The 16,571-nt window shown below is 48.2% G+C and overlaps 1 protein-coding gene across 6 annotated transcripts in view; it reads right to left on the bottom strand.

Annotated features, from left to right (window-relative positions):
- The window catches only part of LOC119978692 (kelch domain-containing protein 8A-like), a 45,619-nt gene that overhangs the window by 18,193 nt on the left and 10,855 nt on the right, over positions 1-16,571 (bottom strand). For 3 of the 6 annotated variants that reach the window (XM_038820492.1, XM_038820491.1, XM_038820490.1), the window contains 3 exons: positions 10,150-10,660; positions 4,783-4,947; positions 211-426 (listed from right to left, as the gene is read on the bottom strand). In XM_038820492.1, coding sequence (XP_038676420.1) covers positions 211-426; positions 4,783-4,947; positions 10,150-10,525 — 757 coding nt within the window. In that variant the 5' untranslated portion in view covers positions 10,526-10,660. Of the gene's footprint in view, positions 1-210; positions 427-4,782; positions 4,948-10,149; positions 10,661-14,010; positions 14,102-16,571 lie in introns of those variants that run through there. The other 3 variants (XM_038820493.1, XM_038820495.1, XM_038820494.1) reach the window with 3 other exon arrangements.

Here is a 16,571-nt window from a genome sequence, read left to right as displayed (position 1 = left end):
GAGCTGTGCTGGTTTAAGAAAGCAGCTCACCCTCACCTTCTCAAGGGCCATGAGGGATGGGCAATAAATGCTGGCCTTGCCACATCCTGATGATGAAACAAGAAGAACACCAGGCATCACGTACTCTCCATCGACCAGGCACTGAGAACTCTCTTTGAGGTTGAGTTCTACTCACTGGGCTGGTACTCTCTGCAGGGGGCCCATACATACCCTGCTCAATGTCAAACACATCGACAGTCTTCACAAACTTCGGCCTCTTGTAGCCACGGGTCTGTTTCAAACCTCCCAGGCTAAAGAAATTATTTTCAGTCATCACGCAGCTCGAGAAAGCTCTCCGGCCGGGAATGCTCGGAAACCTGGTCCAGGACTTCGCCTCAATGTCATAGACTTCAAAGGCAGTGACCGGATTCTTTGCTTGTCTCCCACCTGTCACAGGAGAAACATACAACATTATTTCACTTCAAACTGCTCTGTCGCACCATTACGCTGCAGGATTTCGCAGTCACAGATCCCAAACACGAAAGCTCTTCAGAGTGGAGGGGAGAGGAAGGTGAGGGAGAAGAGGATCAGAACTGTTCGAAAGCACCATTAAACTACACATTCCCAGGGCAGTACTGAGGGAGTGCTGCACTGTTGGAGGGCCTGTCTTTCAGATGAAATGTCACACTGAGATGCTATTTTCTCAAGTGGGGCTGAAAGATCTCATTGGAAGAAGAACAGGAAGTTCTGTCTGATGCGTTGGCCAATATTTATCATTCACCCAACATTAATATGGCCATGATAATAGGGCAGCACGGTAGCATTGTGGATAGCACAAATGCTTCACAGCTCCAGGGTCCCAGGTTCGAATCCCGGCTTGGGCCACTGTCTGTGTGGAGTCTGCACGTTCTCCCCGTGTGTGCGTGGGTTTCCTCCGGGTGCTCCGGTTTCCTCCCACAGTCCAAAGATGTGCAGGTTAGGTGGATTGGCCATGCTAAATTGCCCTTAGGGTCCAAATTGCCCTTAGTGTTGGGTGGGGTTACTGGGTTATGGGGATAGGGTGGAGGTATGGGCTTGGGTAGGATGCTCTTTCCAAGGGCCGGTGCAGACTCGATGGGCCGAATGGCCTCCTTCTGCACTGTAAATTCTATGAAATGGTCATATTGGGGGAAGAGTTGTGAGATGTATACATGGTGAACATTTGCGACTCGTGCTATTTTTACTTCTGAGCCCGAAATGGATGCAAAGTAGTTCCTGAACCTTGGGGAAAGTGAGAGCAAGGTCTGAATGGATGAGAAGGTCAGGGGAGACTAAGACTTAGCAACGGGGCATGGAAGGCTGTTCCCACCGCTCCCCAACCAACACTACAAAGGAGGGTAAAAAAAAATTAGTTCTTTCGACCTCTTTACCCTCCTGGCAAGCCCTGATTCTCATTAACCCGGGTCCAAAGCCCTGGAGTTTTCCCCTTCCTCGAGCCGGAGTTAAAATCACGGCAAGGGCCTGATCTGCATATTGAAAGATGGACTCTGCTGCCTTTGGGGATTGGTTTAGCTGTCCATTCAGAAACCCGAGTAAAGATTGGGGATTTCTGGGTAGATTTTCAGCGGTTCACTGGACTTAAACTCGGATTAAAATGGCCCTAAAACTGTTTTAATGCTGCGTACAATCAGATGCGGTTCCGATCACCCCCTGATCCCATTGGCTGGCAGAGTAGGTGGAAGGGCCTATTCCTGCTCTGATCCAAATTGAGTAGCCATGGTTACACCAAGAGCCAACAGTCAAGAAAGCAAAGGGAGAAAAGGTTGAAGCTCAAGAGATCTCAGAACACACTCAGTGCAGTCATAATTTAACGTTAATAATTTAACGTCACTCGGAAAACCTCAACCCCAACCCGGAAGCGGGTGAAATTGCGCAAGAAAAGGTTGAGCATGCGTCCCAACATCATCGCGCACTTACGCATTATTCCTGTCAGCGGGCAGGCGAGAGAGTTAGAGGCCCTCCCGCCCACAATCAAGATGGCAGTTTACCCATTAAGGGACTAATTGAAGACAGTTTTACGTGGCCTGTCTGCTTTTACTGTTGGCAGGATTGGCCAGACGGCCATCAGCAACCTCGATTCAGGGTGAGATGAACAGTCTGGGCTGAAATAAAATATAGAAAGGTGTCTGGGGACTGAGGTTTGTGTTTGAATGTGCTGCTTAGACTCTTCTTGTGAAGTGGCGATGCCGGCGTTGGACTGGGGTGAGCACAGTAAGAAGTCTGACAACACCAGGTTAAAGTCCAACAGGTTTGTTTCAAATCACTAGCTTTTGGAGCACTTCTCCTTCCTCAGGTGAATGAAGAGGTTTGTTCCAGAAACATATATATAGACAAAGTCAAGGATGCAAGACAATGCTTTGAATGCGAGCGTTTGCAGGTAATTAAGTCTTTACAGATCCAGAGATAGGGGTAACCCGAGGTTAAAGAGGTGTGAATTGTCTCAAGCCAGGACAGTTGGTAGGATTGCGCAAGCCCAGGCCAGATGGTGGGGGATGAATGTAATGTGACATGAATCCAAGGTCCCGGTTGAGGCCGTACTCATGTGTGCGGAACTTGGCTATACATTTCTGCTCAGCGATTTTGTGTTGTCGCACGTCCTGAAGGCCGCCTTGGAGAACGCTTACCCAGAGATCAGAGGCTGAATTCCCTTGGCTGCTGAAGTGTTCCCCGACTGGAAGGGAACATTCCTGCCTGATGATTGTTGCGCGATGTCCATTCATCCGTTGTCGCAGCGTCTGCATGGTCTCGCCGATGTACCACGCTTCGGGACATCCTTTCCTGCAGCGTATGAGGTACACAACGTTGGCCGAGTCGCACGAGTATGTGCCGCGTACCTGGTGGGTGGTGTTCTCACGTGTAATGGTGGTACCCATGTCGATGATCTGGCACATCTTGCAGAGATTGCCATGGCAGGGTTGTGTGGTGTTGTGGTCGCTGTTCTGAAGGCTGGGTAATTTGCTGCAAACAATGGTTTGTTTGAGGTTGCGCGGTTGTTTGAAGGCAAGTAGTGGGGGTGTGGGGATGACCTTGGCAAGATGTTCATCTTCATTGATGACGTGTTGAAGGCTGCGAAGAAGATGTCGTAGTTTCTCTGCTCCGGGGAAGTACTGGACGACGAAGGGTACTCTGTCGGTTGTGTCCTGTGTTTGTCTTCTGAGGAGGTCGGTGCGGTTTTTTGCTGTGGCGCGTTGGAACTGTCGATCGATGAGTCGAGCGCCATATCCCGTTTGTACGAGGGCACCTTTCAGCGTCTGTAGATGTCTGTTACACTCCTCCTCGTCCGAGCAGATCCTGTGTATACGGGGGGCTTGTCCATAAGGGATGGCTTCTTTAATGTGTTTAGGGTAGAAGCTGGAGAAGTGGAGCATCGTGAGGTTATCCGTGGGCCTGCGGTAAAGCAAAGTGCTGAGGTGACCGTCCTTGATGGAGATGAGTCTGTCCAAGAATGCAACTGATTTTGGAGAGTAGTCCATGGTGAGTCTGATGGTGGGATGGAACTTATTGATGTCATTGTGTAGTCGTTTCAGTGATTCTTCGCCGTGGGTCCAAAGGAAAAAAATGTCATCGATGTATCTGGTGTATAACGTCGGTTGAAGGTCCTGTGCAGTGAGGAGGTCTTGTTCAAACTTGTGCATGAAGATGTTGGCATATTGAGGTGCGAATTTGGTCCCCATGGCTGTTCCGTGTGTCTGGATAAAGAACTTGTTGTCGAAGGTAAAGACGTTGTGATCCAGAATGAAGTGGATGAGTTGCAGAATTGCGTCTGGAGATTGGCAGTTGTCGGTGTTGAGGACTGAGGCTGTTGCAGCAATGCCGTCATCATGGGGGATTCTGGTGTAGAGTGCCGAGACATCCATTGTGACGAGGAATGTTCCTGGTTCAACTGGTCCATGGATGCTGCGTTTCTGTAGGACGTCCGTCGTGTCGCGACAGAAGCTGGGTGTTCCTTGTACAATGGGTTTCAAGATGCCCTCGATGTAGCCAGAGAGGTTCTCACACATGGTCCCATTGACTGATACGATAGGCTGGCCTGGTGTGTTGGCCGTGTGTATTTTCAGGAGGCAGAGATCTCCAACTCAGCCTTTCTCCGTGTATTTCTTACAGGTCTGCAGCTCCCTAACGTAACTCCGCAGCGGCTCTCCTTCTCAAGGAGCACATTAGAAGTGCCGTCCTGCACACCCACTCTTTTCTCTCTCCCCCCACCCCGGGGCAAGACTGAGCCTTTCCCAGTGCATGTTTGATGCTGGTTGCCTGTTAATTGGCCAGCCAGCGTGAAACCATGTTCCGTGGTCGAGCGCGGCTGGAAACGCGTTCCATGCCCGCTTCCAGGATCGCTGGGTGCAGCGCCCGACAGGCGTAAAATCCAGGCCTGTGTAATCAAGAGGCTGTCACAGGGGCCCCATCACCGGTTAATGAACAGGAAAATCAAGGCTGATGCTCACATTACGGAGGGAGTGCTCCACTGTCAGAGGCGCCGTCTTTGGGACTAATTCAAGGCCCTGTCTGCTCTCACAGCTGGATATAAAAGATCCCATGGGACTATTTTGAAGAACAGTAGGAGAATTACCCTTCACCATCACTGAAACAGATTATTTGGCCATTACCACAATGTTGTTTGTGGGGACTCGATGTGTGCAAATTGAGTGCCACATTTCCTGCGTTGCAAAACTGCTTCATTGGCTGTGAAGCACATTGGGATGTCCCGGGACCATTAAAGCTGCCCTATAAATTCAGGTTTTCCTTTATCAATGTCTCAGGACTTACCGAATACATGGATCTTGCTACCTCGAAGGAAGGTGCTGACGGCATATCTGGGTGTAGGCATGGCAGGGAGGGAGAGCCAGACGTCCTTCGTCATATCGTATTGCTGAAGGTTGGATTGCGGGCACATGTCCGATCCCATTCCGCCCACCGCATACAAGCGACAGTCTGGAATTACACTAGTCTTTGAACTCATTCCAGGTTTCAATCCAAACATTAGTCATCCAACAAATTTAAATAATCCTCCACAACATCCCCACGCTCCTCTCTGCTGGAACTGACCAATGCTAGCTCTGTGCAGTTTCCTGCTCCCTCCGCCCTGATAATGGCCCATCATGATCTCAGGATTCTGCTTTACAGTCAATTCAATATTTTTGAAGTGTAATGTAGGTATACAGCAACAAATGAGCGCACAGTAAACACCCACAAACAGCAAAGCGATAATGGCTAGATAGGGGATGCGATTCAATGGCCTCGCCGTGCCCCGAATTGGTGTCGGAACGAGGCCATTGAATCTCACGAGAGGCCCTCATGGGACACTCAAAATGTCTTGCGAGGTTTAACGGAGTCTCGGGAGACATCGTGATCTGGATCTTTCCCCCTGGGGGGGGGGGGGGGGGGGGGGGGGGGGGGGGGTCTCCCAGGCCATTGCAGACCCCTGGTTGGTTGGGCATTGAGCAGGGTCCACTGAATCAGGCGCAAGGGTAAAAATGGGATTTTCACCAGGTGTCAAATATGAGAAGTGCTCCCAGTTCTAACAGGAAAGGGTTTCCTCCGGGTGCTCCAGTTTCCTCCCACCAGTCCCGAAAGACGTGCTGTTCAGTGAATTGGACATTCTCAATTCTCCCTCTGTGTACCTGAACAGGTGGCGGAATGTGGCGGCTGGGGGATTTAGACAGTAACTTTATTGCAGCGTTAAAGTAAGCCTACTTATGAACAAATAAAGATTATAAAACAGTCCCAATTCTCTACTGGTGGGCACCCTTAAGAGTCAAAGCGGAAGAATTGCATCCTTCATCTGCAGGACTGTGTCTCCAGCAGCACAGCACTCCCTCAGTACCCAACCAGATCTTGTGCCCAAGTCTTTGGGGTGGGCCTTGAACACGCAACCGACTGCGTCAGGGGTGGGAGTGCTACCCGCGAGTCCACCGAGGGGGGAAAATACAAAGTTGTGGGGGAAAGAATGGGTCTTGGGAATTAATCTTGGATCAATCAAGCAAAGAGCCCTGAGGGCTGAATTGGACCAAATGAGGGGCACAAGTAGCTCCATTTTACCAAATCTAGCAAGGAAAGTAGAAGAAATTTTTGATGACGAGACTCCTACTTGTTTGCTTTATCTTATCCTCACCAAGAACCAGGACCCACCAGGAGAGATCAAACAATAAACTAATGTGTGTGATGGGAAACTGTACAGGGCAGACAGTGACTTTACATTGCCTGCATTTCATATCCATTTCATTTTTAAATTTTATTTTTCTTTAATTTAGAGCACCCAATTCATTTTTTCCAACAAAGGGGCAATGTAGCGTGGCCAGTCCACCTAACCTGCACATCTTTGGGTTGTGGGGGTGAAACCCACGCAGACACGGGGAGAATGTGCGAACTCCACACGGACAGTGATCCAGAGCTGGGATTGAACCTGGGACCTCGGCGCTATGAGGCAGCAGTGCTAACCACTGCGCCACCATGCTGTCCTTGATACCCATTTAATACGATGCAAACTTTATTCTAATGTAACCGGCCTGATTACGTAAGGTCAGAGGCTGGGAATTCGGTGGTGAGTAACTCACCTCCTGACTCCCCAAAGCCTGTCCACCATCTACAAGGCACAAGTCAGGAGTGTGATGGAATACTCTCCACTTGCCTGGATGAGGGCAGCTCCAACAACACTCAATAAGCTCGACACCATCATGCTGGCCTAGCCAGTGACACCCACCTCCCGTAAACGAATCACTAAAATATAATCGTACGACAAAGAGGGAGTCATTGGGCTCATCACGCCTGTGACCTCTGTCTGAAAGAGCTATCCGATTAATCCCACTTAGTCCATTCTTTTCCCATAGCCCTGTGCAGGTTTTTGTATTTCAAGTATTTATCCAATCCCTACTAAACCTACTTCCACCTTCGTTTCAGACAATACATTCCCATTCATACAGAAGTCAACTAATGGTTAGACCACACACAGAACAGGACCTTATATTATGAAAGCATACAGAGGCACTGGAGAGGGAATCAAAAAGAGCTACCATGATGATATCAGAACCGAAAGGTTATACCCACCAGAAAAGGGTGAACAGACGGAGTCACTTTTCTCTTGAAAAGAGTGTGGTAGTCACCACTGATGTATATATTGTATATAGAGGATGTCGGTGTAGGTGTTTTGTGGTAAGGCCCTATACTACAGGTACGGGGTAGATCCCTGCCTGCTGGCTCCGCCCAGTAGGCAGAGGATAAATATGTGTGCTCCCAGTACAGCAGCCACTTCGCCAGCTGCTGTAGGAGGCTGCACATCTTAGCGTAATAAAGCTTCAGTTGCCTCAAACTCTCGTCTTTGTGTAATTGATTGTGCATCAAAGAGAAGGTGAGGTTGTGGCCTAATAGAGGTTTTGAAAATTATGAAAGGTTTTGACAAAGTTAACAAGAAGTAGGAAAGAGTCTTTCCACTTGTGGGGAAGAGCAAAACCTGAAGCCCCCGAATGTAAGATATTCCCAAAAAAATCAGATAGAGAATTTAAAAGAAACTCATTTGCCAAGAGGACCATGGGGGCATAGGAGCAGGAGTTGGCCACTTGGCCCCTCGAGCCTGCTCTGCTATTCAATAAGAAAATGGCTGGTCTGGTTGTTGTATCAACTCCACTTTGCCATCTGCCCCCCCATAGACCTCGAGTCCCTTGCCCAGCATGAATCTGTCTCACTCTGCCTAGAATATATTCAGTGACACAGCCTCCCCTGCTGTCCTGGGGAAGAGAATTCCACAGACCAGTGACCCTCTGAGAGAAATAACTTCTCCTCACCTCAGTCTGAAATCTTATTTTTAAACTGTACCCCTGAGTTCCAGTCTCCCCGACAAGTGGAAACACCCTCATGGCACCCATCTAATCAAGTCCTTTCAGGATTTTATGTTTCAATAAGATCGCCTTTCATTCTTCTGAACTCCAATGGGTGTACACCCAACCTATTCAAGCTTTCTTCGCAAGATAAGCCCTTCATCCCAGGAATGAGTTCAGTCAATCTTCTCTGAGCTTCTTCTAATGCAATAATATCCTTTCACAAATAAAGAGACCAAAAATGTACAGTGTTCCAGATGTGGTCTCACCAAGGCCCTGTACGGTTGCAGTAAAACTTCCCCACTTTTAGACTTCACTTTGCATTAAACACTAACATTCCATTTGCCTTCCTAATCACTTGCTGATTATCTGCATATTAACTTCTTGTGGTTCATGTTCCAGGACACCCAGATCTCTCTGTACCATTGAGTTCTGCAAGCTCTTTCCGTTTAAATACTATTCCGCTCTTCTAGTCTTCCTGCCAAAGTGGACAAGTTTGCACTTTCCCCACATTATACTCCAGAGGATCACTCCAGTGCAGAAGGAGACCATTCGGCCCATCAAATCTACACTGACCGTCCGAAAGAGCACCCTACCTCGGCCCATGACCCCACCCCAGCCCCACTTTAGCCAGTAACCCCGCTTAATCTTTTGGACACTCAGGGTAATTTAGAGTGGCTAATCCACCTAACCTGCACATCTTAGGACTGTGGGAGGAAACCGGAGCACCCGGAGGAAACCCATGCAAACATGGGGAGAAATTGCAAACTCCGCACAGTCACCTGAGGCCGGAATCGAACCCAGGTCCCTGGTGCTGTGAGACAGCAGTGCTAACCACTGTGTCACCGTGCCGCCCCAAATCTACCAAATTGTCACCCACTCACTTAACCTCTCGATATTCCATTTCAGATTCTCTACTTCCTCTTGACAACTTATTTTCTTATGTATCTTGATGGCAGTGACAGATTTAACTGGCATACATTCAGCCCTCTATAGATTGTAAATAGTTGAGGTCCTGGCACTGATCCCTGTGCCCTGGCCAATGTTCATCTCTCAATCAACATCTCTAAAACCTGATCTTTGGCAGATGAATGTTTGCTGTGTGAATGCTGGTTGCCACATTTCCCACATTACAGCAGTGACTAAACTTCAAAACGACTTTGTTGACTGTTACCACCTGCTAACCCAAGAAAAGGGTCCGTTACTCTCTGCTCTTTGTTCACTAACTAATCCTTTTTGCATCCTAATATGTTAGAGAGTGGTTAGATTGTGCAACTTGCTACCATATGGAGTAGTTGAGGTGAAAAGTATAGATGCATTCGAGGGAAAGCCAGAGAGAGAAAGGAATAGAGGGCTATACTGATGGTTGGGTCAAATGGCCTTTTTCTAGGCTGCCAATTCTATACAGCGCTATACAATAACAACTCACTGCCTGAAAAACAACTCATCTCCCCACCTTATCTTTTATCAATGACCTTAAATCTGTGTCCTCCTGATACCCACCCTCTTGCCAGTGGGAACAGTTTCTCTTTATTTAGTTTTAAGCCTCCCTCAAGGACTTCAGCACAAAACCCAAGGCTGACACTTCCAATAGGATATTGAGGGAGTGCTGCACTGTCAGATGTCCATTCTGTCACACACGACATTAAAATGAGGTCCCATCTGTCCTCTCAGGTGGATGGAAATGATCCCATTGCATCACTTCAAAGAAAATTAAGGGAATTATCCGTTGTGCCCTGGCCAATGTTCATCTCTCAATCAACATCTCTAAAACCTGATCATTGCCAAATTAATGTTTGCTGTGTGAATGCTGGATGCCACACTTCCTACATTTTTTTTTTCTTCTTATAAATTTTGAGTACCCAATTATTTTTTCCAATTAAGGGGCAATTTAGCATGGCCAATCCACCTACTCTGCACATTTTTGGGTTGTGGGGGCGAAACCCACGCAGACATGGGGAGAATATGCAAACTCCACACAGACAGTGACCCAGAGCCGGGATCGAACCTGGGACCTCAGCGCCATGAGGCGGTTGTGCTAACCACTAGGCCACCGTGCTGCCCCCACACTTCCTACATTACAGCAGTGACTAAACTTCAAAACGACTTTGTTGACTGTAAAGCACTTTGGGATATCAGAAGGTTGCGAAAGACGCAATAGAAATACAAGATTCCTCTTTTTAAAATTTCCTCCAACAAAATCCCTCATCATTTTGGACATCTCTCTGAAGTTTCTCCACCACCTTCTCTTCTCTAAGAACAATCCCAGTTTCTCTACTCTCTCCAGGTAACTGAAGTCGGTTATCCCCAGGTTCAAGGTTACCTTTTATCACCACCGACACTCCCATGGCAGCTTCGCACAGGCCCCTCCTCTGTTCCCACTTGCCTTCATCCACGTTGTACATTTCCACCGTTGACAGGGGGTTCTGGTGAACTCCCACCCCCCCGATGACCAGAATCTGTTTGCCCAGGGCGGCCACGGCCACACCCGCCCGCGGCGTGGGCATGGGGGGCAGAGTGGTCCACTGATTGGCCTCCGGGGAGTAAACCTCGCAGTTGCTCATCGGGGTGCCGTCTTCGCCGCAGCCTCCGATGAGATAGAGCTGCCCCCCGCTCTCCACAGGTGTGCAGTAGACCCGGCCGATGGGCAAGGACGCCAGGGGCTGCCAGTGGAAAGACTTGGCGCTGGGCACAGCCATGGCATTTGACCGTGTGTGGGTGTTAGCAGGGACCCATCCTGTCGAGCAGTCTTCCGAGGTGTCAGAGTTAGAAGGCAGTTTTGCTGAGTCTAGTCTCCATTTCCAGAGATCATTCCTGCATCCACCGGGCACAAGCTGAAAAGGAGATAAAAAGAAGGCAAATGAAGATTGCACTACCGAAATATGTAGCAAGTGACTCATTCCAGAGTACAATTTCAGGTTGCGTAAGGTAACCAGCATCTCGCCTAAGCCATTGCTTTCCCCATGGAGGCCTGGACAGTGAATGGCAATTGGCTATTCGATTTTGTGAGGCATTGCAGCTAAGACTGCCCATCTTTATAGTGGACACATGGATTCAAACAGCTTGGGTCAAAAATACCTGTCAGGAGCAGGAATCTGGTGGATTTTCTCCCTTCTTGGATCCGACTCAGTTGCTGCACCCACTCAATTCAGGCAAGTGAGTTCCTGATACCTTCCTGACCCAAAAGGCACATACCCACTGAGTCATCAGGGGGAGCTCTACTATCAAACCATGTTTAAACCACATTTAAATAAATGGTTTCCTCCCTTTACTGTTATACTGAAAGCACCTGGCTTAAATTATATCCATTATGTAAGTGTCTCTCCAAGAATTGGTTCTGTGTTATAAACTCAATATAATTTAATGTGAACCCATAGCTGCTTTATAAGACTTAAAGAAAGTGCAAAAAAAGCTTGCATTTACATATGTTCATAAGATATAGGAGCAGAATTAGGCCATTTGACCCTACGAGTCTGTTCCGCCATTCTATCATGGCTGATATGTTCCTCATCTGCTACCTACAATGTTACAGACCGAGAGCTGGATTTACATGGTGCCTTTGATGGCCTCATGATGTCCTAAAGCACTTGACAGCCAATGAAGAACTTTTGAAGGGTAGCCACTGTTGTGATGTAGGGAATGAGGCATCAGATGTATGCACAGCAAGCTCCCACAAACAGCATTGTGATAATAAGCAGTGGAGAGAGGGATAATTATTGGCCCAGGGCAGCAGGGAGAGATTCCCTCCTCATCTTCAAAATAGTGACCGTTGGGTCTTTTATGTCTACTGAGGGGGCAAGCCAGGTTTAAATTCTCACCCAAGGGCAGCACGGTGGCGCAGTGGTAAGCACTACTGCCTCATGGCGCCGAGGTCCCAGGTTCGATCCCGGCTTTGGGCCACTGTCCGTGTGGAGTTTGCACATTCTCCCCGTGTTTGCGTGGGTTTCACCCCCACAACCTAAAGATGTGCAGGATCGGTGGATTGGCTACACTACATTGCCCCTTAATTGGAAAAAATTAATTGGGTACTCTAATTTTTTTTTTTAAACTTCTGACCTAAAACTTGAAGTTATAGTTTAGTTTGTGCCCCCCACCCCTCCCCACTCCCCTTTATGCTGGGTTTTAACATCCAGCATGGAGGCGATCGGCTGTCTAGACCCGTCAGGAAATGGTTTAATGCACTTCTAGATAATCCTACCCACTGTGAGTGGGAAACAGTCAAGTCACAGCACCCGACATGTGCGATCAACCCTCCTCGGCTAAAGTCACTTCATCTGTGAAAAAAAATAATTGTTTTTGTGTTGGGAAGAATATTTTGTCCGGCGTGGCTTTTGGCCCGAGGGTCCCTTAACTCCGGTAATTCCTCGTCAGCCCTCAGGAATTGGATGTATAACCAGGATTGGAATCTGTGAATTGTTTGATGTTCGTTCTGGTAAATCAGGCCAGAGTGGACATGAGTCAAATCCTGAAACTCCAGCAATGCTGGAATAGGGGGTGATACATTGTACAAAAAGATACATTATTGGCAAAATAAGGGAAGGATACAGCATGCTTCTGTAATGTGACCATAAATTGACTGTAAATGTGCCACTGCAAAATTACTGGCTACCCATTGTGACACGACCAAGATATTCATGAAATTGTGACACGATTAACAGCACAAGTCTAAAAAATAAATAAGTAACATACTGCTGGGAATCTTGAATAAAAACAAAAGTACTGGAAACACTCAGCAGGTCAGGCAGCTTCTGTGGAGACAGAAACCTTCTTGACATTTCAGATTAATAGCCTTTTGTCAGAATTTATTTTTCAAAAAGCTTGTACTCCAAGAGGTTAACAAAATCTGGTTTTGGTCTGGAATGACAGAGTGAAGCTGAATTCTCAATCGCTTCTCATCACTTCCCAGGGCGGCCTAAAGTGGATTCATTCTTTCGGGAATGAATTTTAAAAGAATGAAAGGCGATTTCAGTGAGGCATACAAAATTCTTACAGGGCTCGACAGGGGGTCGGGAACCAGGGGCACAGACTCAGAATAAGGGGCAGGCCATTTAGCACTGAAAGGAGGAGGAATTGATTCACTCAGATGGTGGTGGATCTTTGGAATTCTCAGAGGGCTGTGAAGGCTCAGTCATTCAGCATGTTTAAGACAGAGATTAATAGGTTTTTCAATAGTAAAGACAAAGGGATATGCGGAAAGTGCAGGAAAATGGAGGTAGATTAGTCATGATCTAATTCAATGGTGGAGCAGGTTCACGGGGCTGAATGGCCTACTCCTGTTCCTATTTTCTAAGTTCCTATGTTATATACAGGCAAACCGAACAGTCAATTTTCACGCCACAGGGTGTGTGAGCCTTGAAACAATGGGTAGAGGTCCTGCCTCCAAGTCAGAAGGTCACGTGTACCAACTCCAGTATACAGAGCCCAAATGAGTGGAAACAAAGGTTCTCGGACAGGTTTGTCCAGAGGCCTTCGGAGCTCCCCATAAGGCAGTCTGTAGGCAGCTCCTGAGCCCTGCCAGGTGAGGAGGCCCTCCTAACCTGCCTAGAAACTTGCCTCTGGTCTGTCACTGGCAGGCAGCGAAAGTGCTCCCTTCACCTCTAGAGGGGGTATGGCAATTGCAGCCTCCCCCCCCCCCCCACCCCCACCTCACCCCAACCAACCCCTCTAAGCCCTCCCCTGGAAAATGATGCCAGAGGGATGAGATGGAGCCAATGGACCAGCATGCTGGCGGGCAGGGCTGTTTTTGGCACACATCCGGCCTCGGCTTCTGGGCCTGGCGGAGGCCAAGAATTCTGCCCTTTGTCTCTAAATAAGGACTTGACTTCCACTGGGTCCTTGGCTGTGATGGGAGTGGATGATGACCTCCTTGACCTGAGGAAGGAGCAGCGCTCCGAAAGCTCGTGTTTGAAACAAACCTGTTGGACTTTAACCTGGTGTTGCAAGACTTCTTACTGTGCTCACCCATTTATGCATGACGTTTTCTTCTAAAAAAAGTGACTAGCCGTTTCTATTGGCTGACCTGTGACAGTTGGACCCGAAGGTGTCCATCACAAACATCTAGCCAGCAGGCAATGTTTAGAGGAGGTTAACCACAAGCATGCGATTAATCTCTCAGAAGGCTACTGAATCTTGCAGCTTTCCAAAGCCTCTAATTTGAGTTTGAGTGACACATATTGGTACTTACAGAGCTTTGTCTAGTCTATTTTCTCGCGGTTGGGTTCGCTCGTGGCTGAGTCAGGGTTAAGTGGCAGAAAGCACCTGTCCTCTTCAGTTTCTTCCAGCAGCAACACGGAGACTCAGCAACAGCTTATGTGACGATTCCGTAGCCAGGCAACAGATTCTTTCCCCACCCTCCCTCCCTCCGTCGTTGATAACCTGTCACACCCCTGCTGAATAATCCCATCAAACGTAACTCATCTGCAGTCACCTGCTCCAAGCTTTGTTGAGATGAAAAATGCGGAAGGTGACAGCAGTTCCCGTCTTGGCTCTGTGGTGACTTCAGGCCCCAATCCCTCAGCTCGTTTCCAGTGCGGGAGCTAACAAAGTCTCACTCGGATATCGCAGTAATCGGGCATCAGTGAATTGGATTTCACATCACTTACCAGATGAAATGCTGTCTGAGCAGGTCATGAGGACTGGCCCCATGAGGTGGCACGCAGGCAGGATCACTCTGAATTTTACACACTCACCATTTCAGTTGCACAGAATCATTTATAAGGGCGCACCTTGAGGATCAGAACAAAGAAATGGTGGGGGGAGGGGGGGGGGGGGCTGGAAATCAGAGCTCCAATTTTCTCCAGGACAGCGCACAGTCCCACAGAATGATGGCTGTCTTTTGGCACACTTCTCCGCGCCCGGTTATCACACGGCCTCATGTGGTGAATGTTTGGAGCTTATTTAACTGAGGGGGGAGGGGGTGGCACATTGTAAGGCATGTCTGAAGCTGTTCTTGCCAGTCTCCCATACAGGCACGTTTCCCAACAAGGACAGCAATCAGAGACAGGACCTGGTGGAGGTGGGGCAGCACTAATGGATACGGTAATATACTGGTTATATGTCTAGACTAATGTAAGGCATTTTTAACATCGCTTGAATCCCTGTTTGTAAATTAAATATGATCACTTACCAGATGAGGTGTGGAAAAGCATCTGGAGCTCAGGTGGGGATATGGAATGGGGAGCTCATGGGGATGAAGGAAGAAGAATTTTGACACTGAAGCCATCACCACTGGGGCTCCAGGTTGGGGATGCAATCATGGCCAAGGCTCTCTCGCTTCTGAATCAAGACTTAGGTTCAAGGCGAATTTCAGGGACGTGAGCAGATAAGCCATGCTGACAAGCCCTGTGCAGTACTGAAGGAGTGCTGCACTAACTGAGGGGCCGCATTTCTGAGAAGACTTTAAGCTGAGGTTCTGTTTGTCCTCTCAGGTGGATGTGAAAGAACCTATTGCCCCAATTTCATAGAAGAGAAAGGGCGTACCTCCTGGCATCTTGGCCAATATATACCTCAACTGACAGCAATAAAACAGATCAACTGGGCAGTCTCACATCACTATCCCTGTGGGAGTGCATTGTGGTAAAACTGACTGCTGCATTTTGATACATTGCACAAATGACTTTGAATGTGTTATAAAGCACTTTGGGATGTCCTGAGGTCATGAAAGATGCTATGTAAATGCAATTTCCGCCCAACGCCATATTTTCTGCTCTTGTTTTCTGTCCTGTGCCTTCTTAGATGCTGGTTTAGCTCACTTGGCTGGACACCTGGCTTGTGATGCAGAGCAAGGCCAGCACGGTAAGTTCAATTCCCGTACCGGCTGAGGTTATTCATGAAGGCCCCGCCTTCTCAACCTTGCCCCTCGCCTGAGTTGTGGTGACCCTGGGACTCTGCCGACTTTATCGTACCTTACCTATACATGCACAGCTGGATGTCAGGTCACTGTTGACTGTAATGCTCCGCAATGGAATAGTTTACTAACACATATACATGAAGATTGGCTTTTGGAGCAAGGTACTGGGGTGCAGTTGGAACTTCACTCTTTCCAGTAGTTTGCTCCCACTGCACAGTGACCAAGGAGCAAAGTGTCCACCTATTGCTCCAGTCCTGCCACCCATTCTGTCTTGAATAGCTTAGCTCTGGGTGGATCACCTCACTACTGACTCACAGAAGGACTGAACCAAAAGTGTATTCACACAGGTACTCTTATGCAGGGTTTTTCAAACTGTGGGTCGCGATCCGCGGATGGGTTGCGGGCAGGTGTCAAGAGGTTCATAGAGCGATAGGAGTCCCGACTGCAGGAGAAGTGCCCAATGGCTGTGACCGACTTTTAAATGGTATGATGCGGTCTTCCAGCCAGAAGAGGCAGCAGAGAGCAGGTCATGAACCTGGCACATACACTGATGTCACGTATGTTCATGCTTTTGATGCAAAATCACAGAGGAGTGATTCCTCCATTTTCTAGCTGCGAGCAAACAAGCCAACAGGACTGTGAAGAACTGAAGATGGTTCATTTTGTTATAAGGAAGAGAGGGCTAGAGACACACACAGGCCAGGATCTCACAACTGAATCTGCTGGAAAGAGCTTCCCAGGAGAGTCTACAGCAGGACAAAGCAGTGCTATTGTTAGCTCTGTACAGAGCTCCAGGGCCTCTGGTGAACAGCCAACAAAGAAGAAACTGAAATCAGGAAAAAAGCAGTATAAAGATGATTTCTTAAGGTATGTGCCAATGCAACAAATCAGGATGC

Source organism: Scyliorhinus canicula, chromosome 15, assembly GCF_902713615.1.
Source record: "Scyliorhinus canicula chromosome 15, sScyCan1.1, whole genome shotgun sequence".
In the NCBI taxonomy this organism is placed as follows: domain Eukaryota; kingdom Metazoa; phylum Chordata; class Chondrichthyes; order Carcharhiniformes; family Scyliorhinidae; genus Scyliorhinus; species Scyliorhinus canicula.
The sequence above is the reverse complement of the archived record's forward strand: the minus strand, read 5'-3'. Positions and strand labels throughout refer to the sequence as shown.